The following is a 26,644-nucleotide window of genomic DNA, read 5'->3' as shown; positions in this document are numbered from 1 at the left end:
TTTACGTGAGCGTGTGTGTTCATATGCAGCAGATAGCCTGCGGGGCACAGAGTTGGAGGGTATAGGAGAACGTATAGGAGAGTGATGAGCCTGTAAATGACTGCAGAGTAATAATGATAATGGAAGTGATGGCAAAGGGACAATTTCCAGCCAGGTACTCTCTCTCTCCTCTCTCTGACTGTGACCTCATTTTTTCTCTCCCGGGCTGGACTTCATTTCCTCGCTCAGTGTTCATACAGTGTTTTCTCAGGGGGGGCACTGTACTTACCGAGACACCTGTGTGTACCAATTCACAGCGTTAAATTAAATTTTGATTTGCTGTTGGAAAGTGACCTGATTAACACCAAAGCTAGCCGGTGTTTCGCTCACATTCAGGAGCCTCCCAGACTTAATGTTCTGTATTGACCAAGTTTAACAGTCCACACAGCCTGATAAATATCTTTATTAAGACCCGTTTCTGACGCAAAACTCAGCCCCTCGTCGTCCCTGCAGTGAGTCACAGGTTCCTGTTTCTCCCTGTGTTGAGTTCTGATGTCATTTATTATCTCTGCCAGACTCACTTGTGACTCAGTATGCTATCTTTTTTCCTTGAGATGAGACAAGATGCTTTATTTCCAAGCCCCTTGGGTGTTTTCTCTGTCTCACCTGCACAGTTTGTTCCTTCTCCTTACAAAAAAAGACAGTTGCAAGCTTATCATATACATATAAATTAAGCAGGAAGTGACCGTCGCTTCTGTCCATCTTGGTGCTTTAGACCAAACATCCATCATCAACCTTGAGGTTATGGCCAAATAACCTAAACTGGCAATAGATGTGCTTTTGTTTGAGCTCATTTGTTGATAGCATGATGTAAACGCTATAGAATAATGATACAATGCTATTTTGTAGGCCACCGGACACAAAATCTCATGAGGAAATAAAGGATCACCAGTCAGCCTGGCACCATTTCCATCTGCTCTCACATCTTCATTACAGACTAAGTGAATGAATAAACTCACATTTTGTTCTGTGTTGTTAGTTGTTGCCACTCTGATGAAAATGGATGCAGATGGCAGAGAAACTACAGCATACGTTCAAGCATAAAGTTTGCTGTTTTAAAATATATATTTTGTATGTGTAGAATAAGAGAGAGGTCTATTTTTGGACACCGTCTCTGTGAACATCCATTAGAAGAGTCGTAGGGACGTCTATGGTGTCCTCTCATTGACTGACTGAACCCAGAGTCTCCCGTAAACGATTAGATTACTGTGTGACGTCACAGCACGGCACTGAAAAATCAATGGACTGTCATACCCTGAATACTAAATACACCAGTCACTGTGTGTGTGTGTGTGTGTGTGTGTGTGTGTGTGTGTCCTCTCCTCTTTTTTCCCCACTCATTAATTCTTGTCCTCGTCAAGTGTGTCTCTCTCCAGTGTGTTTGCCAAGACTGAAGTCGGCACACATGCGTGCACACTTCACAGCGCTGTGGCAGAAGCCTTCTCAGTCACGACTCGCGCAGCACAAGCACAGACTGCTCCCAGAAAACCAAGGCAGGAGAAGAAGAAGAAGCAGGAGGGAGGTAGACTGACACTGTTATCACAGGAAATCAAACTTAACTGGAAGTCTGAAGCCTTTGAAGCTTCATAGATGCTGGGATGTTTGTTACGTGTCACATTATAAGTGTTGGATCAAACAACGATGGTTTAAGCTAGTCTTGGAGGCCTACCTGAAAACCGGGTCAAAACCGAGGGGTCATGGGGTCATTGAAATCGTAAATGATTATCAGATTTGGATCAAAAAAATATAATTTTATTGTAATCTGCTTCGATTTGGGGGCATCTTTGGTGCAAAATGTAAATGTTGGCCACCAAAAACAGAGAAAGGAGAGAGTTTACTCTCTTTACATGTGTCACGAGAATCCACTGGAAGTTTCCAGCAGATTAGAAGCTTCACCAAAGTTTGATTAAGATTTAAATCTTTGTGGTAAGTGAACTTGCATCACTTATCCGTCCTCACTCTCTAACCCTAACCCTAACGCTTTATTTTAGTATAACATATTTCCAAACTCCAAACAGGTCATGACTTCCCTCACAAGGTCTTAAAATGTGTGTGCACACACAGTCGAACACAGAGAGGAAAGAAAACAAGTAAACATCTGCTATCTTCTTCCATCGTGTGTTCAACCTCTGTTCTATATGAATATATACATGAAATATGAGTGTAATTGGCAATATAGGCCATGCATAGTAATGGTGTGTGTACACATACGGTACCCAAATACAAAAATACACACAAGTAGTTGTGTGTGTACGTGTGTGTGTGTGCACCACAAGATAACAGCAGTGTGTGTGTGTGTGTGTGTGTGTGTGTGTGTGTGTGTGTGTGTGTTGTATATAGGCTGTGCTGAGTGATTGATCATAGGGAGCAGGGAAAAGCAGGTTACTGCAGCGTTCGCTCACACACACACACACACACACACACAGACACACACACACACACTCCCTCTCTGAGCGTGCTCCTTTCGGCGTTTGCTCTTTCTCATTTCCCTCTCTCTCCCTCCCCCCCTCCTTCCATCTCCATCGTTGCCTTCCCTCCTCCTCCTCCTCCCATCCTTCCTCCAAACCTCCCTCACTCTCTCTCTCTCCCTCTCTCTCTCTCCATACATCACTCTCACCTCCCTCTCTCAACCCCCCCCACCACCCCTCGCCCATCACTCTTCCCTCCTTCCTGTGGTCTTCCTCCTCTGGCTCTACCTCCTCTCTCTCTCTGCTCTCCATCCCTCTCACGCCTTCTTTAACAGCCTAACCCATCTTGTATTCCCTCTCTCTCTCTCTGTCCTGTTATCCAGAGCCCAGGGGAACGGAGAGACATCGTCACGTGTCCTCTTCTTCTTCCACCTCCTCCTCCTTTTTCCTCCCTCTGTTATCTAGCTGCAGTAGTAAAGCTCCACTCTACTGCTGCTCAGGCAAGAGGAGGCTTCATCTCCCTCGCAGGGCTTCCTCTGTCTCTCTGCCTATTTATCTGTGTATACTATCTATCTATCTATCTATCTATCTATCTATCTATCTATCTATCTACAGGAGGGATGAAGAAATTAGATATTTAATTTTTCTTCTCATTACCTTCACTTCCCTTTCTGCCTACTGTACCTTCGTTAGGGTTGGGCGATATGTTGGCGTAGAAATGTTCGGCAATAATGTCTGTTTCTTGTCTTTGACAAGAAATGACACAAAACCAGGCTGGACTCTCACATGATCTTGTAAATTCAAGTCCTGTCGCCCAGATATATAATGTTAACAGCTAACGTTTCTGCAAACCACAGAAATGTCCCAGGTTGACATTTGTACCAAACGTAGCACATCACGTCCGCATCGTCAGGAGGTGGTGGCGTTATTTGTCACGATTCTGTCGGGGAGATAACCCAAAGCTGGTCGGACCATCTCCAGCTGTCTTTGTGGTGATAAAACTGGTGTTTTTTTAAAAGGAGACCTGGGGACATTTCCAGCCCCAAAACAGGTTGACTATTTTAAGCCCAACCACAATGTTTTCCTCACCCTCACCAGGTGGTTTTTGTGCCTAAACCTCAGCAGACCGTGAGCACAGAAGTCTGACAAGAGAGTAACATAAAACTGAACCTAAACAAACATAAAGTAGCAACATAAAGAAAGCTGTGCGAGGGCGGGGGATGATCATCCCCCCGAAAATTAAAGCTCTAAGCGAAACAAAACACTGGTTCTCCGTCGGTGTATGTCTTGATCAATACTGACTTGTTGTGTGTCAACAATCATGAATAAGATATTTACAGAGAGAGAGAGAGAGAGAGAGAGAGAGAGAGAGAGAGAGAGAGAGAGAGAGAGAGGGGAAACTCTACCACTCTCTCAGCTATCGCCATAACAACAACCCAGCTCCCCCCATCTCTCGGAGAAGTGACATTTCACTTTGCCCTGTTTGCTGCTCCCTGCAGTGCTGCTCTGATCCAGCCTGTGTGTGTGTGTGTGTGTGTGTGTGTGTGTGTGTGTGTGTGTGTCCTCATTAAAGGAGGATAGCGACCGAGGGGGAGTGGCCCTGATCACACAGGCACACCTTGTCAAACCAGACCTCTGGCTGTGTCTGTGTGTGTGTTCAAGATCAGAAAAAGACAGGAAGTCATGCTACTGCAGGATAAACACAGATTCGGAGTGAGGATTTAATGTAAAAACACTTTGGTTATATTGTTGGATTCACTGTATATATGTGTGTATCTGTGTCTTGTATCTGTCTGTCCCCCTTGACGAACACTATATCTTTTTACCATCTCCCTCCCTCAGGTGGCCATATTTAAATCACACAACATCTGCAACATATCTTCTCCTAATATTTAAAATATACAGACGTAAAATAATCAATATCAATAAATCTTCCTCCGTCACATTTAAGGATGAAGAGGAACCTGTTTGAAGTCGCACAGTCGCAGAAGAACAGATTCACTCGTGTTTGCGTGTGGTGCTTCCAAAACTATTCAGTCGAGAGTCTGAGAGGAAACAGCCTCAACCTGACTGCCCCGACTAACTGGAGCAGGTATCCATGGAAACACATCCTACACATTTCGGTATCCACAGCGAGGTACACATTAGGCACCACGCGGACAACAACAAGTAAAGACATAGAAGTAGAAACACAATAGAAAAAATCTGAATATTGGATTTCCTGCAGGAAATAAAGACATAAAGAAAAGAAATACTGAAAGTAAAAAAGTAAAGTAGAAATCAAACTAAATAAGAGAAAGAGGTAGAATAACAAGAATAACTGACCCGGTGAGCACGACCACGAAGTCCATGACGTTCCAGCCGTTCCTCAGGTACGAGCCCTTATGTAACGCAAAACCCAGAGCCAGGATCTTTATCCCCGACTCAAAACAGAAGATGGCTATGAAGTAGGGCTCTGTGTCCTCCTGCAGGGGGGAGGAGAGGAGAGGAGAGGAGAGGAGAGGAGAGGAGAGGAGAGGAGAGAGGTGAGGAGAGAGGAGAGGAGAGGAGAGGAGAGGAGAGGAGAGGGGGAGAGAGGAGAGGAGAGGAGAGGAGAGGAGAGGAGAGTTACTAGTTACTTTGTAGATTGCATGCTGCATCAGAGCCAAAGAAGTGCATTTTTAAAATCATTTACTTATTTTTCATTTATTTAACAATATCTTTTTTTTAAATCAGATAAACAGAAAAATACTACTTATCTGTGTGTGTGTGTGTGTGTGTGTGTGTGTGTGTGTGTGTGTGTGTGTGTGTGTGTGTGTGTGTGTGTACTGTATGTTACCAGTCGTTCAGACAGAGGCGTCTTGTCTCCATCAGGAAGATGCTGCTCCAGAGCCAGGACGATGCAGTTTGCAATGATGGTGGTGAGGATCATCCATTCAAATGGAGTGCAGCAGGAGTTAAGGCCGACATCAACAGCACAAGTAGCACACAGAAACACACACACACTTCATATGCATGTCATATACATACTCGCTATAAACATTCACACTGGAGAAAAAGTATCCGTCCAACAACCTTTGTGACATTTTCTACTCTCTTGCCGTCTCTCTCCGTATATTTATTCTGTTTCCTAATGTCAAACTGTCCAATAAAGGTGGAATTGTAATAAAAATAACGACATTATAACATTTTATTCTCTTATGTTAAAGTTCAAAGTTCAATTCAGTCATAAAAAATGATGTAATAGGACTTTTTATTGGTCTTATTCTTTTTGTTCTATTTGTTTTTTGCATCTCTTTTTGGGTCACTGTGACCCATCTGTCTGTTTTAAGGTCTTTGTAAATACAGTTAAAGTTAAGTCTGCCTGAACTTGAAGTTGACTTTGATTTCACACTGTTGTGGTCCATTCATATGCATGTCGCTGCTGTATGTGGCTTATAATTCACTGGAAGCTGCTCATTATTATGTTTGTCAGACTCGGACACGTCAAGTTTCCTGAAAAAACACGGACAAACCACGAAGGCTCGGTCGCCTGTGTGAGCACACCACATCATCCTGCAGCCTGACGCAACAGACGAGCAGCAGCTATGACTGGTGTTATTACATTTAAACTGTAAAATGGTCAGTTTATCAAAGCTGTTCGTCGGGAAAAAAATCCTTCACACACACACACACACACACACACACACACACACACACACACACACACACACACACACACACACACACACACACACACACACACACACACACACACACACACACACACACATACGGGCTGACTCACAGGGGTCGCCTGGTGGAGCAGCCAGCTTTTCACAGCGCTCCATCCAGTCAAGTGCGTTTGTATGTGTTGTGGTGTGTGTGTGTGTGTGTGTGTGTGTGTGTGTGTGTGTGTGTGTGTGTCCATGCCTGAGTAATGGCCGCTGGAGGGGCTAAGATGACTGGATACATCCAGACAGATCAAGCCTGTGCCTAATTGGCCAGTCATTATCCTGTTAGCCCGTATATGTGTGTGCGTCTGTGTGTGTGTGTGTGTGTGTGGTCGGAGTACGTATCTATTGTCGTGTTTACCAGATGCAACGTTGACATTGACACTATGGCCGGAGGACGGCCCCTGTGTGTGTGTGTGTGTGTGTGTGTGTGTGTGTGAGGGATAAGAGGCTGCTGGTTGATGTGAGAGGATCAGACAGGTCGGTCTGAGGAGTACACACTAACAAGACGAGGCTGAACTACACTGCACATGCTGGCTGGCAGACACAGACACACACACACACACACACACACACACACACACACAGAAACGTGCTTGAAGAGCACAAAAAAGCGTTCTGACTCAAACTGTGAAAGTCTTCTTTCCTAATATATTTCATAAAAACTGTTATGAAGCTATTTCACAGTTTTTTTAATGTGTTAGATGAGTTTTGTGCGATTCAGTTAACAAAAGAGCAACTGTCAGTATGATTGTGCTGTTTATTAGAGTCATGTGGGCGGTAGGCTCTTAATATTCCAGCCCAGTCACCAGAATAATAAATGGTTCAGGTTCTGGTTAGGTTTGGGCAGATCATGCTTTGGGTTAAAATACCAGCTTTTTTAGAAAGACGGCTGCATGAATGGCTTCAAACAGTCAACTCATATAGATTTCTCTTTTTTTTTGGAGAAACATACAATGCCGACATTTGAGTCCAGCGACTGGGCTGCAAAACACTACGATAGATAATACGATACACACAGCATCATGTCAATCTTTGTTTTCTCTTTTTCTGGACGAGCTGTAGAGACAAGAACCCGTCACACGATTAAGAACTTGAGTCTTGACGAGGGCGTGAACGTCTGTGAGACTTCCTCGAGAAGTTACTTCACCGAGTTCAGACTGGAAAGCAAAAACATTCAAGCTTTAGAGTGGTTTAAATCAGCTTTTTATAATGTAATATGTAATCTCATGTAATATATCTGACGGTGCACATTGCTAACGTAGTGCCATCCTGTGGGCGGACCGGCCCTGTGGCCAGTCTGTGGTTCTTCCTGCAGGATGTATGTTACTGTATGTGCACGAGTTTAAACCGTCGGCCCGTGTTTGTTTTTTTTTCATTATATGTAACTGTAGTATGAACAACTGGCTGGATTTAGTTGCAAATCAATTTACAGTAACCTTATGCAGCCACAGATGCTTGTGTGTGTGTGTGTGTGTCTTCAGACTACATGCTAGCCTGCTACACCATCTATTATTCAGCAGACACACACTCTGCTGGCCTAACAACCTGCTGAAAGCAGGAGGTAACACTCCCTCTATGTGTGTGTGTGTGTGTTCCTCTCTCTCTTGTTTCCTCCCATCTCTTCACCTCCCTGCAGTCTCTCTCTATATCTGTCGCGATCTTTCGCTCTTTCTGTGTTTTGTCGTCTATCTTTCTGTTTTTCTCTCCCTTTCTTCTTCTTCTTCTTCTCTTTATTGACTTGCCTTTCTTCCTCTCACGCTTTTCCTCTCATAGTTTCTTCCTTTGTTATGTCCTCCATCTTTCTCTTACTCCTTCGCCTCCTCCCCTTCTTCCTCCAGCTGACATCAAACTGTAAGTCTACGCTTCTTGTCCTGTACTTTCTTGTCTTCCTCCCATCCCTCATTGGCCTCCCCTCTATATTTTTCACTTTCCTCTTTTTTCTCCTCCCTTTCTGTCTCCCACTTCACTCCGCTCCTCCTTTTTTTGAGCGAGAAAGAAAGATTAGATTGAAATCGGAAGCAATTAGAGAGCATAAATTTTTGGCACCAGTGTTATTGGTGAGCGCTGCAAAAAATGTGTGCGCGTGTGCTCCTCTCTCGTTAATTAAAATGGCTTTCTGATGGCCACAAACAAGGACCGCCCTGCCAAATACACTGACCTCACATCACACACACACACACACACACACACACACACACACACACACACACACACACACACACACACACACACACTGTCTGTCCTCCTCCTTTCACTCTTTATCTCTTCTCTCCACTGCAGGCGGCTACTCAAACAATTAAACACACACACAAATGCATGTATGCAAACAGTATGAACAATTGCAAACACACACGCAGGCGTTATTACACCAACTAATGCACTGATACGTGTAGGTAATGCTACACACACACACACACACACACACACAGGAAGAAAAGAAATATCCACATCAGCAATATTTCCTTTATTGTGTATAACACTCACACACACACTCTGTTTCTGCCAGCAAGTGTATTAACTTATTACAGAGAGAGAGACGGTTGATATTTATGCACAAGCCTCAAAGTTTCAAAATGGCTGCATACCACTAGGAGTCATTTACTGAACTGACCCTTTAAGCATCAAAACTGCTGTTACACAGACTCAAACCCTCCGTCTTCCCGGGGATTTTGTGATTAGCGAGGTCCGAGCTGAAACGTCATTGCCTCGGTCCCCCTGGGGCCCAGCTCGGCCCCGGGACGAGGGCACTGAGATGAGGCACTACAGAACGTGCATAACGTCACATCTCGTCAAAGAAACCCACAGTCCAGCAGCATTAAACAACTTAAACAAATCGTCCACAGTCTTTGCTTTATAACTGGAGCAAGCACGTCACTAATAATAATCACTAATCGTGGCCGTTTGCGGACAGCCAGAGCTGTACGATAACACATCCACTCGTACCGAGGACGTGCTGTGGAGGGAAGTATGACTACCCGGTAAGTTCGGGAAATACGTCTCAGCACAGCGCACCCGTAGGTCTTATCGATCCGAAATTCCATTCAGGGAACAAGCATTTTGTTGTTGTTGACTTGTCGTCTGGCCGACAGACCTGACGAAGCGTGAATTCAGGCTTTTTACAAGCTGGCATTATGATGTTGTTAATTCGGCGCCCTTCTGATCCATTTTTTGCAGTCAGATCACAGAGACATCGCGTTACCTGCGCAAGTAGACGCAATAAAAAATTTAAAACCACACGATCAAACTCGTGCAAGTAACGCAGTGCCAATATTTTCTTCGCGTTTGGTCTGAACACAGCATTAGTCTCAGCGTCTCAAACCCTCACGCTTTATTTATTATAATCTCTGAATCAGGTATGCATTATCACAAAACTAAATGTATGGCTTATAATGTCCACATACTTCTACGTAGTGTAGTTCCTGATACATTCAATTAATTTATTTCTAATTCGAAGACAAATATTCATTTTTTAAGTACCAAAATAAAAAAAAAACGTCCACAATGATACAAAATTGCTCACTCGGACAAAAACCACTGGTCCCAATGTTCCCAGCTTAATGTTGCACTAGCTCCTACTGTGGTGAAGAACTTGAGTACACTAAGTATCTAAAAAGTCCCTCCTCTGTCTACACACCACAAGCCCAAACCTCCACAGAACTACCCACACCTATTTAAATAAGCTCCTGTCCAAGCCATCCTGTGAAAAATGTCCTTGTGTACCAGTTTGCTTGTCTGTGTGAGTGTGTATACGCAGGCTGTGTGTGTGTGTGTTCACCCAAGTGTGTTTGTGAGTGCGTTTTCAGCTGATGAGGCATTTTGGCGTGGCGCTGAGGCTGTGCTTTAGGGGAGCCGAGCCTGATGAGGGGGGAGATTTTAAATCACACCAAATGAAGCTTTATCAAATAAATGAAACTGTGTAGCACTCGACTCAGCAAGAGTCAGTTCCTTTATGGGAGTGACGCAAGCACTCGCTCTCTCTCTCCATCCCTCTCCCTCACCCTCCCTCCATCCTGCTTCGCAAACATGCAGAGCCGAGAAATAGCATGAAAAACAGGTACATACGCAGTCAAACATCTTACAAATTTGAACTCTGTATGCAAATTCTTCAGGTGTGTTGAGACTGAACGTGAAGTGAAAATGAGAGAAGACACAAATGTGCGAAATAGTCAATGTAAAAAGACATTTTGGAGATTCAGTGCAAGATGAAGCAGCCGTCAAACTTCCATCCATGGCGAGTTTAATCATTTTGCACGTGCTGCCATGTACGTGCAGCAGATGTTGAATGATCTTTAGTGCTACAGCGCTTTATTCATTGTGTTTTAGTGCAATCTGTAGATCACAGCTGGGTGTGGTCACAAGTAGAACACCACCACACCGAACTGCAGCCACCTGTGATTTGTGTTAAGTAATCGCAGAAAGACGACTGCTTTTTGTCCATACAGGTTCCTGTAGTGGGGCAGTAACGATATCAAAATTTCACTATACGATAATCGTGGCCAAATAATTCACGATAATGATATGATAACTACTGTGACAAAGCTAGAACTGAAGCAAACAAAAGATTTAATAGGTGCTGGATTATTTACACGATATAATCATATGAGTATCAACAGCACAATGTCAAATATTTCATTTTTAAATATTGCGATTATCATCAATACCAGTATATCGCAGTAGTAGTAGTACCCCTAGTCTGTAGTGTGACAGTATATTCAAGAGAAGACAGACAGATACGGTCGATATCTCCAAAACTCGACAACCAACAACAATCTAGATGGAAAACAGCGTATTTTTTTTATTTTGGATGACCTGTCCCTTTAATAAACACGATCCTGGTTGAATCAATTAAAGTAGGAAGTTGTGGCTCTGGAGTGGCAGGTGTCAGGTTATAGTGTCTGTTGCTGAACACCTGTATTAACCTGATTATGAGTGACTTGACACACAGAGCCAATGATTGCGATCGGCCAATACAAGCACGACTTCAGCCCGAACCAACACGACGCCTCATTGATTTTATTTAATTTCAGTTGTGTATTTTCTGGCTGTGTCCTGCAGCTTTTTGCATTTGTGGCCACGACCCAGAGAGAAGTTTCATCTTCGTCTCTCACCGTCCTTCTACCTCCCCTCTCCTGTTCATCCATCCATCTGCCTCCTCTTCATCTCTCAGGTCTAAACACTCCCTCAAAATCGCTCTACATGTTTCCTTCTTGTCTGCTCTTATTCAGCCATCTTGCCTTCTCTCCATCCTCTCCTGCTCTACCTCCACTTCCCTTCCTTCTCCCTCCCATCCCGCTCCACTCCTTCTCCTCCATGAACCGCTATATATAGACATGTGAAAGATAAAAGGGTGCGTCTCTCTCCCTCTCTCCCTGCCTCCCTCCCTCCCTCTCTTTCCCCTGACCCCAGCTCTTTTTGATTTGTGGAAGAAGCTTGTTTTTTTTTCTGCCGAATATCTGCTGTGCCACTTCGCAGGCTGGTAATGAGAACTGCATAGATTCACTCTCTTGCTTCTGTAGCACACACACACACACACACACACACACACACACACAAACACACAAACACACACACACACACACACACAAAACAGTCCATCACTCCCTCCTCTCTCGCTGGGCTGAGCCATTGTAGCCACCATTTTCAAAACTGAATGGAAACCTCACACAAACACACGCCGACTCACACACAAATCAAAACACACATGCATAGGTACACAAAAGAAACTGTTCACACACACACACACACACACACACACAGTAACACTTGCAGCATCTTCTATGATGCAACTCAAGGAAAGAGTCTCATCTCTAGGGTGTGACAGCTGTGTACACACACACACACACACACACACACACACACAAACGCACACATATCATAATACACACTGTATAACTGCTGAACCGGCTCAGATCATGGCTTCAGTTTGGGCTTCATGGTTCAAACGCCCACTTCACAACGACAAAGGAAACACTGAAGTCGTCCTCTTCTATTTTGAAATTGAATAATTAAATGTGGCGGCTGGTTTACCGGAAGCAGAGGATGAAAAGTTTATTTTCTTGTTGTGACTTTTTGTGTGTTTGTTCATTTTCTCTCAGATTTTTCATATCCTGAATCATATTTTTGGCATTTTTTTATTTTTTTTCCCCCCGTCACTCAAAAATGTCTTCAGGATGTTTGATTGTTTCCAGTTTTCTCCTGTGGTTTGTTCACTTTAATTCAGTCTACAAGGACAGATTAGATTAGATTAGATTAGATAAGATTACATCACATTAGATCAGATTGTAATTACCACCATGGGAATTTAACAGCCTGTCCTCATCAGAAAAATGACCATATAGCTCCACAATGAAAGCAGCTTATTACGACCCATATTTGCATTTCTTGTTAGCCCACTAGCGGCCGTAGCAATTACAACAGCTGCAAAAGAGGAAGTAATGAGTAGTTGATGAAGCAAAAAGTCTGTAGGTCACATTCATAACGTCACAACATTTCTTATGTAATCTAGTTACACTTACTACGTAGTTATTTTTACCCCAACCACAATGTTTTCCTAAACCTAACCAAAAAGTTATAATCTCCCTTTTCAACTTTCATATAAAACTCCCAGCAGCCACCACTGCTTTGCTGATCTTCGCTCTGGCAGGTAACTCTGCCCGAGCAGCTTCTTTTGTAGGTCATCCGTCATCTGGAGTCCTGTTCTATTTTAACAATCCAGTCGTCTTGTGAATTATTAAATATGGCGGCTGGTAAATTTACCGGCTGCAGAGGACAAAAAGTTTCGGGCTCTTATGATGACCACTTTTTCTGTTTTTGAGGCATTTGCTGTTCTGTTAACCAGTGGAGCAATCAAACTAAAAGACTGAAAGAAGAAGAAGGCTTTATTTCATTTAATAATTGTATTTATCATTATTTAAAATTGTTGAATATCAGATGTTGAATCTAACTAAATCCCCCAAATGCATCTTTCATCTTAAGTACAAATCTCCAGCAGCTCCACTTCTAACCCGAATCATCTCATCCAGCCACAGGCATCACATCTCTCCACCATCTTTCCCTCTTAATCTTCCCTCCATCTCTTTCTCGTACTATCCTTCCTCCTAATCTGAACCACTTGTGCCTGAAGATACTCTCCACCGTTCTTTTCCATCCCTCTTTTTCCATCCTTCTCTCTCTTTCCCTCCCTCCGTCATACAGCCTTAACTCAGGCAGGCCGACGGCTGACACATCAGCATCTCCTCAGCCGGGACGGGAAGAAGTGAAAGACGAAATAAAGGAGAAAAGAGGTAAAAATGAGAAGAAGGAAGTAGAATAAAAGAAGATGAGATGGGTGAAGGCTTAAGTATAGGAGAGAGAAGTGGAAAAAGAAGAGGGGAAAAGAAAAAAGTAGGGAAGGAAAAGAGAAGCGACAAAGAAAGGGAGTCGGAGGAAAAGCCGGTTGTAGGAAGGAAGGAGGGCAATAAAGGGTAAAGAATGATGGATGTATGGATGAAGGGAAGGAACAAAAGATATACAGAGGTAAAAAAAAAAGAGAAGTAAAGGACATAAAGAAGAAAGCTAGATGGAGGGGAAGATGGAGCGATGCAGGAAGAGAGAGGGAGAAAAAAGGAAGGAAGGTGGACGTGAAGAGGAAGAGATGGAGGGAGTGATGAGGTGAGGAAAAGGTGGAAGAAAAGATGGATGGACGGACCGACAGCAGGAGGAAGAGGAGGGGGGAATTGCAGTATTTTTATCATTCTGAGTGAGTGGGCTCCATAAAAAGTAGGTTACTGTCAGCAGACAAGGAGCGGCTCAGACACACACACACACACACACACACACACACACACACACACACACACACACACACGGCTACATGTACCATCTCCATTTTAGTTCTGCTGAAGCAGCTGCAATGTGTGTGTGCATAAATGTGTGTGTGTGTGTGTGTGTGTGTGTGTGTGTTTGTGTGTGTGTGTGTGTGTGAGCCTGGAGCATGCTCAGTGAGCCACCAGCTAAACTGTTGGTTCCAACATGAAAATACCAAGTGGATCGTCTAAATGGCAGCGCCGGATGTTTCAGCAGGAAAACAGAAGCAGCGGAGCGTCTCTGCCCTCGACTGCGTCTCGTCAGGGGTCAGCGATTAATGGGATTTAATTAAAAGCAGCGATGTTGGCTTCCAACGATACGTTCTCGACTCAGGACTGCAGATGTACGGACCAGTGTTTTGATAATGCAGGATTTTTAAACATGTCTCTCACTAATACAGTCGCTTCTAATCAAGAATATGTCTGAAGAAAAGTTGCAAACGGCACTGGTGAAGAGGCGCAGGTGAAAAATAAGGAGACATCACCAAATGGGTGAAATCATGGACACTACAGCGACACTGATGGGCTCCGCCGTCGAGGACCAACTAAGTGTCAACGGAGCGAGATAAAGCAAAAATTAGGGCTACAGATGCTCACCGATGAATCAAAGTTGACCGCTGACGGAAGGAGATGTTGTGTTGGCTTCATTGAATACCCAAAAAACGGTATTCAAGAGTGAAGACACCAATCCTGTGTCACAATAGGCTAAGCAGCTAAGCTTCACCAGAATTAGATAATCTAGCATTTATTGGTAAAGCAAAGGAGACACATGGAGGTGCACTGATACCAACATCAATGTAAATGTTGATCAAACCGTCATTTTCATTGATACCTGCTGGTGTTTTCACTTTGACTTGACAATCAAACAATCCTGCCTACCTTCACTTGAAATTGTGAAATCCTGCAATACCCACAATGCCTTTCAACCAACACAATATAAATAATTCTGGATGGGAATGCTTCTGATAGCTAACACAAATCACATGACATGACATGATAATTGTTGCTGCTGCGTCTGCTGAACTTTAATGGATGATGGTTTTTTTTTTTTGTGATTAAGTAATCTCAGTTGAGACTCAAGGTAACATTTAATCAATCACAGTCCAAATCTACATTATAACGTCTCAGACATGCAGTACACGGGTTAATGTTCTGTCCTACGGGTCAACCGGGCTGAGTCAAAGTCAATGAGGTGTGATGGAATGTCAATGGAGAGTCGGTCGGAGGAATCGGCATCCAACATAGTCAAGCACACACACACACACACACACACACACACACGTCTGATGTGTGAAGAGGTGGGCTAACTAACATCCCACGGCGTCCTGCTAGCTCAGCAGCCGTAAAACTGTCAAGAGAACTGATGACCGAGTATTCTGTCTTCTCTCTCGCGTACACACACACACACACACACACACACAGAGGCAACGTTCACCTTAGCCACAAATCTCTGAACATCCCCTCCTCCCCTGTCACTTGCTGAACACACGTACACACACTCATGTACACACACACACACACACAAATATGCACTTACTCACACATTTCACGTTAAACTCTCCAGAAGATGATGAACACTCTGAGGACGGAGGTGCTGCTGTACACGTTTACAACATGCATTCAGCTGAGGGTGACAAGACATGAATCAGAGAGGCACACGATATTTAACAACGGGTTCAAAAGTATTAGAAGTAGTAAAAGTATTCTGAGGCTGAGCTGTTGAAATCCAGACGGATTTAAAGGCTGAAAATTAAACTGCCACTGTTTCACTGTTTGAGACAACGGTTGACAATAATGCAAAACAGAATTTGGAGTTAAAATCAAGACTTAGACACTGATGTTGTAACAAAACGTGTATGGATCATCTTCAGACATTCACCAGTCTCTGCTCTGATGCATACATGAATGTGGAGAATATGAAAGAAACTAAATAAGTCTTTTTTTAAAGAATCAGGTCAATAGTCGGATTATAGGACTCCATGTAAACACAGTCGGTGTTTGGATGTGTCGCTCTTTGCTCTGCAGCTTTTGGCTGATAAAGTGTATTTTTTTCTCCAGAACAATCCTGCTGTTAAGCACTTTTACTTGATCCCAATTCAATCTGACTACACATGTAAACGCCGGCCGGTCGGAGGATCCATGTGTGCGTGACACTCCGATCGATACGATCTGGTTACGCTCAGCTGTCTGAAGCAGACGGAGGTTACACAACGTGGATACATGTTACTAGTAGTACTACTTCTACTGTTACTAGTTTGATTTCACACATTCTCAGCCGCTTTCTTGTTCGCTGCTTTGTTGACTCACACATCCATCACATGATTCCTCCTTCCCTTTTTTTTTTCCTTTTGCTTCCTCTCCTCTGTGCATCTTTCTGCTCCTCCTCATTCGTCACAGTCACTTAGATACAAGCAACTTCTTATGATGCTTACAGCTTATATCCTGTATATTGTACTTGCCTGCATCCCTGAGCTGGTGTATAGATAATGAGTGTACTCGTGCTTGTGTGTGTGTGTGTGAGTGTGTGTGTGTGTGTGTGTGTGCATCATGATTGGCTGATAAATGATGAATGTCCAGGAAATGAGGAGTTCAGCAGCGAGGAGAAGCAAACACATGACATCAGCAGCTTCTACATTAGTCACCAAATCACATCTGCAGAACGGAGCACTATCCCATTATTTAGTACACTTTAGTACACACAAGCACACACACACACACACACACACACACACACACACACACACACTCACACTCACACACCTGCACACATACGCTACCTCCAATACAAAAGCAAGCATACGTATGAAACACACACAAAGACGGCAAATACATGTAGAGTTGGAAACAAACACGGCAAGCCAATCGTTACACAGTACTAAATATGTATATGCATGTGTGTGTGTGTGTGTGTGTGTGTGGTTGTGTGTGTGTGTGCATTTGTTAGGGGGGTGTATTGGAAGACAAGGGTGGTTGTGCCCGTGCTGCTGTGGTGACTCATCAACCCAGTGAATCACACACAGAGATCTGATTTAGAAACAGACTGCATCCACCTGACTGCTGCTTCCACCGGCAAACACACACACACACACACACACACACACACACACACGCACATGCATACACACTCCCACACAAGACACATTTATGCATACTCACAATCAGACGTGTGAAACATACACCCACAGACACTTATCCACGTACACTGATGAAGACGGATATTCGATGTTTACCCGACTGAAATTATCTCTGTCCTACATGTAATATTCAGTATCTTCACGCAGCACTATTACGTGTTTCACTGCTTCAAAAAATGTAAACTATTTCATTCCAATCATTTAAACCGTGATCATGTAGTTAAAGGGACACTAAAAACACTCTGCTGAAACGAACACTGATGACGTTCGGTTATGTTAGTAGCCTCTTTAGGACCAACATAACCGTCGAAAGGCAGGAAGAGTCGACGTAAACCAGCTAAATAACATGTTAAATTCTAGATTCTGGAAATCAACACCAATCTCTGAAGCTTTTAGTCTCCTTGACTCATCATTTTGCTTCTCTTGGCAGTCATGTCAAGCGAACAAATAATAATTTTAATATCATTATAATAAGTCATCCAGTGGTTGATGAAGAAAGTCCAACATCCAGCAGCCTAAGATGTTAAAATTCAAGTTTTTCTGGCTCCTACAATAGTGGTAAAAAAAATCACTTAATGCAAATTTAATCTCTAAACACCTCGGCATAAATCACTAAGGTTGCTATTTATGACCATAAAATGGGGAAAAAAATGTATCTATTTTAAACTTAGACCTGTTGATGAACTTTAACACAGAGCATAATGGATGAAACTGTGTGTAACATAAAACAAAACTTAGAAATGGAAATGTATTCTTCACATATTTAATGAAGAAAAACTGAAACATATGGGCATGAGACTAAAAAAAGCACATTTCCTATTGATTATTTTCATTATCAGTGAATCTGATGATTATTTTCACAATAATGAAATAAGAAATTCTAAACTTTAAAAAGCTGGAACCAGCAAATGTTTGTCATTTTGCTTTAAAAATGTCTTTAATCGTTTATCAAAATAGCTGATTGTTTTCTTTTTATCCACTAATCAATTAATCAACTAATTGCTGCAGCTCATCCATTCATTGTCTCTCAGTTAAACGTAGTGTACACAGTAAAAACAGTGATATGGTGAGCTGTTTGCTTGTAATGGCGTCTGGTTCTGGTTTTCTGGTAATGCCGGCTGCTCTGCAGGGTTTAATATTGTATTTCTATTGTAAACCCTTCCTGCAAACAAAATCCCTCTCAGGATTCGACCATGTTAAACCTGGGCTGAATAGCTCCTGCAGATAAAAGTCGCGGGAGCCTTAAAAACCTTTTAATAAGGAGACGACAGCCGGTTATTCTGCCTCCTTGTCCTCCTTTAACACTAAATCCGTATTACACTGTGGATAAGTCTGCGGCAGAAAAGAAGCCTAACTTCAGCTCGCCTCGCCCGTCCCGATGATTTTGACTTCAGCTTCAAGGGGATTTCGCAGCGAACAGATCTCCACGCAAAAACCTTTCAATTACCAGGTGAGCTCAAAGTGCCGAATACCTGTCTGCCTCTCTGGAAGCGTTTGAGAGGAGGAGACGAGTGCAGGGATGTGTGGTTCAAATAATTAGCCCAATACCAGAATCCCCTGTCGCCAAATAGTTAATTAAAAGCTCGCCTAGTGTGTGTATACGACTGTGTGTGTGTGTGTGTGTGTGTGTCCAGAGGATTAAAGACTGTAATTATAATTATGTCCTCTCCTCTCTGTCTCCTTTTTTTTTCCACCTTCTCCTAACACATACTCTCTTGGTAGTTTTACATACACACAGATTTCTCTCCACACACACACACACACACACACATACACTCCCTCATTCTGGACCACCGTGGTGGAAATCAGCGGTGGTTTTTCTTCCAATTCTTCATGCCAGATTCTGAATAGTCACATTAACAGAAGGCGAGGTCTCCCTGTCACTGCAATGAGTCAAGTTCTCTGTCTGCGGCTTTCACTGCTCATGTTCTGAGTCGACTATCTAACAGCGACTGTATCCGCGGACTAAAAACATAAATGTATTAATGGATGACAATTATACTGATTTATACTCATGTATTATTTTAGAGTAGGGAGTTACTGGTGACATGAAAACATCTGGAATTCTAGAAATCACTCAAACTTGTTGACCGATGCCACAAATTCATATCATATCATGAGGTCTCAAGCATCTAATGGGACAACAATGACTTTAAAAAAGGTTCAGTTTGCAGGATTAACTGCCATTAAATGGTGAAGTTGCAGATTGCAACAAGCTGGACACCCCACATCTCACCCTTCTCTACGGTGGCCAAGAAAAACGCAAAAAGTCCCTATCTAGAGCCAGTGTTTGATCTGTCCATGCTGGGTGGTAGGAACACGATTCTTAGTAATTAGTTGGTAATTATACACTTATATTCATAATTATGTTTTTTTTATATATTATATTTTTCAAGCTTATTCCTGTTCTTGGTAAATGCTAGGTAGGACCGTCACGATAACTTCTGACTTATGGTACTTATTAGGCTCGCCATGCTTGTCATGTTACCGATGTTATACAGCTTGAAGCCCAATGTGAACAGAGATCCTGACATTAATGAGGGAAAGGAGTTGGTTACCTCACTGAGAAGTTGGCGGTGCGCAGCCTGTCACTCCAACAGATTTTATAAAGCTACTTCCTGACATATTTCAAACCGATCCGCTGTCAAAGAATGCTGGAAATGATCTGTTTTTCTATGTAGACGCATTTCCAAGCCATTTCAACATAAAGGTCAACTCGTGTTTTGCCCGTTAAACGCTTTTAATGTGAAGCTGCGGCAGTAGGAAATGTCGGGTTTGCAGAACCACTGTAATCTATGACACAGGTGTTGTTACATCTGGGAAAATGTATGTCTAAGTTTATATCTTGTGGAATTGTACACACCTGGTCAATATATGTATATGACCTCGAGATATTGTCTGTCGTGTTAACATGCAATTTTTGCCGACAGAGCTCGAGACAATATACAATACGTCCAACACAAATAATAATCGTGACAGGCCTTATATGAGGGGAATTACTGAGGATGGTTTAAGGTTAAGTGAAACAGTTTGTTCTAGCTGAGTGAGAGAACCCATACTAATGCCCTCGATGTTGTCACACTATGATAAGAAAGGTGTTAAATCAAAATGACTGCTCTTCTGAGTATTTTAATGGTTTAACACTGATGTAGGGACGCTGATATAAAGAAGACTGTATATAAAAATGTTGCAGAATATTATTTTCTCGTCCATATTTCACCCTCTCCTGACCTCAGTTTGTCAAATATGCCCTCATTCACATCCGTCTACCTCTCATCACTCCTCTCTACTGTGGCCACAGAGCAGCTCTGCGATTGGACGAGCCCTGGGAGACTTAATGACATCGACGTCTCGTCCTCTCTGGTTCAAACACACAACCTTTGACCCGGAGATCTGAGGCTGTATTGACGTTGCGACCCGGGCTAATGTAGCAGGCCTGCTGATAGACTGAGATAAGAGTCCATGTGCGGACACGACTGAGACAGTCCAGACTGATGCTGTGAACTCTAATCAGGTACGAAACTCTCACACACAATATCTTGACATGGAATATAGTGAGATATATGAGTCTTCCAGTTTATGCTTCACCCATGTTATCAGATACATTTAAGTCTTCTTACATTGGGTGCAGTTATTGTTTTATTTTAATCTCCTGTCATTTCACAGTTCATGCCTTCTTAATTTGATAGGGAAATAAATTGCTACTGTTTTCCAGAGCTTGACTTTATTTTAAAAGGGACTTTAAAGGAACTAAGCAGTTGATATTTCACTATACTGGATTAGAAATGGCAGTATTTTGAAAAAAATAAAAAATATAACATTATGTTTAGTGACCAAATGACCAAACTGTAACTGATAAACCCTGACAAGTATGTTAGTTTGATGTCCAGTAAGATGTAACATGTTCAGTTTACTTTCATAAAGGAGTAAAGAATCCAGAGAATATTAACATATAAGAAGCTGGAATCAGACAATTTTGACAAAATCGATTGTCAAACTAGCCGGCAATTAATTCAAAAGTTGACAATTAATTGATTAAATGTTGAAAAATCACTGTTTAAAATGTATGTTAAGCCAAAAAGATTGAGTTATCCCTACTAAGTTTCTAAACAGAAGAACAGTGTCTCTGCTGCTTTGTGTTGTGGCTGACAGTGTTCAGACGGACACTTGTTTGACCTCTCCTTCCCCTCCAGGACCAGTGAGAGGTCATCAGCCGGGGTCAGGAAGGAGGAGCAGACAAACAGCTACTGATGCTGAACACAACAACTCTCCTCCTCCTCCTCTTCTGACCGGTCAGATAGAGAGAAACTACAGAATAACCTTCATGTCAAACACAAAAGACGCATACAAATCAATGAATTTGGTCACTATGGGTGGACGTCTGATCGGTTTTGATAGTAGCAGTTGATGACACTAAAACTCTCCTTTAAAACCTCTTTAATTCATATTTTTTTGAAGGTTGCATCTTCTGAAGTCACCGATTTAATACCAGAAAAGGCTGGATTTATTTACAAAAGCTTTCGGGCGACAACTAAAAATCATTTTTAGTATTGACGATCAATTGATTACTTTTTTTGATGAATTCATTAATAATTTAGTCCATGAACTGTCAACAAAAACAAGCTTAACAAGTCTTTTAATTGCTTTTTTTTTCCAACCAAAAGCCCAAAGCATGAATATTTTCAATTTCAATGATATTAAATGAAGAGAAGCAGCAAATTCTCATTTTTTTAGGCTCGAACCAGCAAATATTTAGCTTTTTTCATTGCTTTCATTTGCATCTCATGGAGCTCTCAGCTGATGTTGATGTCATGCAGCTCTGGAAAAAAGGCTCGTAAATAATGTTTAGTTTCAAATGATCGCAACTGATTTGTTAATTCTCTGATTGACGGAATAATAAATCAACTTTCTTTGTTCTGAATTGCTTCAGCTCTAAAACTGAATATTGGGAAGATGACATGAATAATTAAGGTCTGTAAAAAAAATATCATTCCGTCTCAGGTTTTACAGTTGTGGTCGGAGAGAAACACCAACACTGCCCAGTATTTAACTAAAAGCCTAAACCACCCCTCTTTATTGGCAAACCATTATATTGGTCTGACCCCATCACACGCCATAAAATCCTCCCTGAAAGCCCTCGCTAGCCTTTACCTAATTAAAGTGTCGTGTCACTTTATCCATCCGTCCTCCTCCCTCGTCTTCGTTCCTCTGTCACAGCTCGACTCTCCTCCTCTCAGTTATCCACTCATCCTCCTCAGCATCTTTGCCTCGGGGCCCCGCTGACTGACAGCCGCGAGTGACCCCCAGGCCCACCCTCTCAGAGTGACAGGGCCAATCCCATGGCTTGGCCAAGTGACACACTAACGTGGCAGACTGATTGTCAGGCTGCTGATGCTGCAGTGTCCAAGTCAGCTCAACCTGGACGATCAGCTGGCACCGTGTTCAGTCTGCACAACGCGGACCGAACGGCTGCTCCGACCAAAAGGAGGAAAACGACTTTTTTATTTCTTACATGTTCTCAAGATTAAAGTTTGATGAGAAGAGAGGCTTTTTAAGTTTCACTACTTGTACAGTGAGACATCAGGGGTGTCTCCAAAACTGAGGTTACTGTCTGCAGAGCATCTTTAGACGGTAGAGGAAGCGGGGGCATCTTTCTCTCTGAGGAATAAAAAATAATAAAAGTAGCCGATAAAATACTAAGATGGGTCGCCACATATACTACCAGCCACTACTATATCTGGACATACCGCCCAAGTGAAGCATATGTGTGGGAAACACTGCTTTTATACACCAAGGAAATGGAGAGGCACTGTCCATCTTTATGTTAAATCTTCTTTTAGAAGAAGAAGTTTTTTTTAGCTCAATTGAACGTCTTCTCGTTAATAATAAGACTCGTCCTTCAACGGTTCAGTCTCATCTTGTAGCATCCAGGCTACTTGCATACGTGCACTTGAGCAAGATACTGAATCCCTGCCAACTGTTCAATAACAAACCTGGGACCCTCCGAGCACCAAAACCAACTTATCATAGCCTGGAGTCGTCTTCAGTTTATCAGTTGGCTTCTGAAAGGGTGTCGTCGCACCTGTCGCTACGATATTTACTCCACCCATTGTTGACAAACTGGGGAGTTAATTAAATAGATTTTCACCTGGAAATATGAGGTGAGATCACACACCATCTGCCATCTTTTCTGTCTTGTACTATACAGTATATACTGTATATTCAGGCATGTGTGTCACAGCTCGTCATGTGAGAAGAAAAGCAAACGTATTCCAACAATAACATTATCGGTTACATTAACAATATAGCTGATTATTTAGATTTTTTCTACGACTTTCAATTATTTCTTGACCCTGACGTTGATATGCGTTGCTTTTGTTCTTAATCCTGGTTATGATTAGGGCTGCGACGCTAAGTCGATAAATGGATTGGTTCCAGCTTCTCATATGTGAGGATTTGCTGCTTTTCTTTGTCATTTTTGACAGTAAATGAAGAGTCTTTGGGCTTTGGACCGCTGGCTGGACAAAAGAAGCACTTTGAAGACGTCACGCTGGAGCAGGGGTCAACCGATATAGCTTTTTCAGGGCTGATACAGATTATTAGGAATCAAGGAGACTGAAAACTGATATTTGGGACCAATGGTCATTTGCAGTAAAAGTACAAACAACCAGTGATGAAATGAGCCTTATATGTAAGTACAATTTACTCAAATACTGTACTCAAGTATTTAAATTTTCTGTTACTTTATACTTCTCCACTACATTTATTTAACACATTTACTTACTATTTACTTCACAGATTCATATTATTTAGTGTTTATAGGATATTAATTGTGACGTGTCAACATCAGCATCAACCAGATACTGTTATGGACAGGACATTGTGTGAAAGGATGTTGCACCAGAGCCAAAGCAGCACATTTTAAAATTAGTTTATCTTATCGATAAACTGACAGAAAAATCACTGATACTGAAGCCATTATCAGCCTGATAATTGGCCAGGGATGATAATCGGTCTACCCCTGCTTTGGACTCTGGGAAACTATCATGAGCAATTTTTTTTTTGGCTTTAGTCATAAGATAGCTTGGAGAGATGACAGGAAATGGGCTGAGAGAGGGCCGCAGGTCGGACTCGAACTCTGGACCGCTGAAGTCAGGACAAAGCCTCTGTACGTGGGACGTATGCTCTACCGACTGACCTACTATGGTGCCCCGTGATAGGCAATTTTGACATATTTCCGGATAGATAGATAGATAGATAGATAGATAGATAGATAGATCACACTCCTATTCCCCCAGTTAGCCACAGCAAGGCATGTTGGGTAACGGAAAGAATAGCCTATAGCAGCTGGGGACTGCACTGCAAAAACAAGCTTCAAATTAGCTTTTGATATACACTCGCTCGCCAAGCTCTCACACACACACATACACAAACAAGAGGAAACGCACACACGAGAGCAGCAATCACACCTACACACACAGTTACCCACACGGACTGTAGTGTCGACACACACACACACACATATTCAGATGCCTGCACTTGGCCCTGTTTCTGGGGAGAGGCGCCCTGGGCTGAAGGGGGGAGGAAACCAGCTCAGATCAAACACACACTGAGCCTGTCACTACTCTTTCATTCCTCTCCTCCGCCTCCCCTCCGCTGCATATTCCTCTCTTTTTCTCTCTGCATATCTCTTTTCCTGCCTCTCTCCTCGATCTGCTCTGCTCACTGCAGTCGACGGCAGGCAGAGTAAAATGGAGAGGGGGGGGGTGTGGAGAGCAAAACAGAAGAGAGCTGAGAGGGGTGTAAGAAGAGGAAGAGATGGAGGAGGGAGGGGAGAGCGAGCTCAGTCAGGAAGAGAACAGATAAATGAGAGGAAGATGAGCAGCTGAGAGCATCGATAGTCTTTTCTTTTTTTCTTTTTTTTTGGTAATATTCTCGCTCGCTACGTCGTCTCCTCCTGTCCTTACACAACCCCTCGCATCACAAACACACACCGCTCCACTCCTTATCTATCTGAAACCTCGAATAATGTTCTATTGCAGCTCAATTACAATAATTACGATCATTAAGGTGATCATTTCCCGACACCACCATTCATTACTTTGGCAAAATAACTATTAGAAGCAGACGGGCGGGAGGATGGAGGTGGGGGACGGCCCCTCGTTTTCCTCCCTGCACCATAAAATTCACCCTCCCCAATTCCTTATATCCTGTCAGTAATGTATGAATAAATGGTTGCTGGTTCAAATCCTACACTGTTGAGGTTCAAAAATATATCTGCAGTTCCACTTTCATCAAAACTGTTTGACTGCAAACAATACTACCACTAAGGGGGGAGAGCTGTCTGCTGTTCCACTTCAACTAAGCATATCAGCCATAAACGTTATGTTGTAGACAACTCACTGGAAAACAAGGTGGTGTTCATCAAGGAGTTTATCCTGACACATAATACATTTGAACAACATTAAGGTCACATTTTAACATCACCAGATTATATTAGAATAGCAAACTAACTCATTGATGTCTGTAAGATGACAATTTTTATTCTAATGAGTAATTTTTACAATTAAAATCAGGGTTTCTGAACCAGAACAACCAGATGGAGTCTTATATATTAAAATCTCTCTGGTCATGATGTGAAAATATTTCTCTTTAAGCACAATTTGAATTGCAGGAGAATGGTAGATGATTGATAAATCTCCTTCCCAGGTCATCAGATACAGATGCTTTGGGTTGGTGATGCACAACATCGGTAAATTGTTTTCAAGCTCGGTAAATGCAGATAAACCGGACACGCCAGGTGGTTGTTAAGCAGAACCATCTGGAAAGGGAAAAGGGCAGGAACTTTCAAAAAACACTTGGCAGGTGATTGGACGAACCACCTGTCTATCACAGGCTAAATTATACCAATCAGATCAACAGTAGGAGAGCGTTCCACCTTCGGAGGCAGCTGGTAAATCAAACTCTTACCGAAGCCAGTCAAGAGAAGAGAAAAGCCTTCAGTTCACTTTCAAAGAAATACTGTCCACTTCTGATATTACTGATGATATAGCAGCTACGCTAACCTCTTGAGGTGCTGCCATTGTAGTCTTCAAAGAAGAAGTCACCTTTCTCGCTGGCCGTCACATCTAAACCAAGCCTGTAGCTGCAAGTAGTTTCTCAGAGCACGCCAGTTGGTTCAACCACTGTGGTTCAGCCAGAAATCTTGCCAGTCATAGCTTGAAGCTTGGCAAGATGGATCCTCAAGATCACATGATCTCGCAAATCCAGCTGCCTCACAAAGTAAAACACACGTCATACTTGACTGGAATTTATTCTGTTGGTCCGGGACATGAAATCATCCAGGACACGTGGACCGGCACCCTGCTTTAGAGTATTGATTAAAGAAAATGTTTCGTTGCAATGAGATATAGTCTGCTTACTCAGAGAGAAGGTGAAGAGCACTTTATAGATTCGTAATAACCACTTCAATTAACGGTAATAGACTGTTGGACATCACTTATCTTTGGCTGAACTGTGCCATT

General features: G+C 42.6%; 1 protein-coding gene across 14 annotated transcripts in view; it reads right to left on the bottom strand.

Annotated features, from left to right (window-relative positions):
* The window catches only part of cacna1ab (calcium channel, voltage-dependent, P/Q type, alpha 1A subunit, b), a 122,286-nt gene that overhangs the window by 85,100 nt on the left and 10,542 nt on the right, over positions 1–26,644 (bottom strand). For all 14 annotated transcript variants that reach the window (XM_084373863.1, XM_084373871.1, XM_084373875.1 and 11 more), the window contains exons 2-3: positions 5,266–5,372; positions 4,773–4,912 (exon numbers count right to left, since the gene is read on the bottom strand). In XM_084373863.1, coding sequence (XP_084229989.1) covers positions 4,773–4,912; positions 5,266–5,372 — 247 coding nt within the window. The remainder of the gene's footprint in view (positions 1–4,772; positions 4,913–5,265; positions 5,373–26,644) is intronic.

This window comes from Pagrus pagrus, assembly GCF_965226575.1.
Source record: "Pagrus pagrus genome assembly, chromosome: 2".
NCBI classification, from domain to species: Eukaryota; Metazoa; Chordata; class Actinopteri; order Spariformes; family Sparidae; genus Pagrus; species Pagrus pagrus.
Note: the sequence above shows the minus strand (reverse complement) of the source record. Positions and strands in the feature narration are given on the sequence as shown.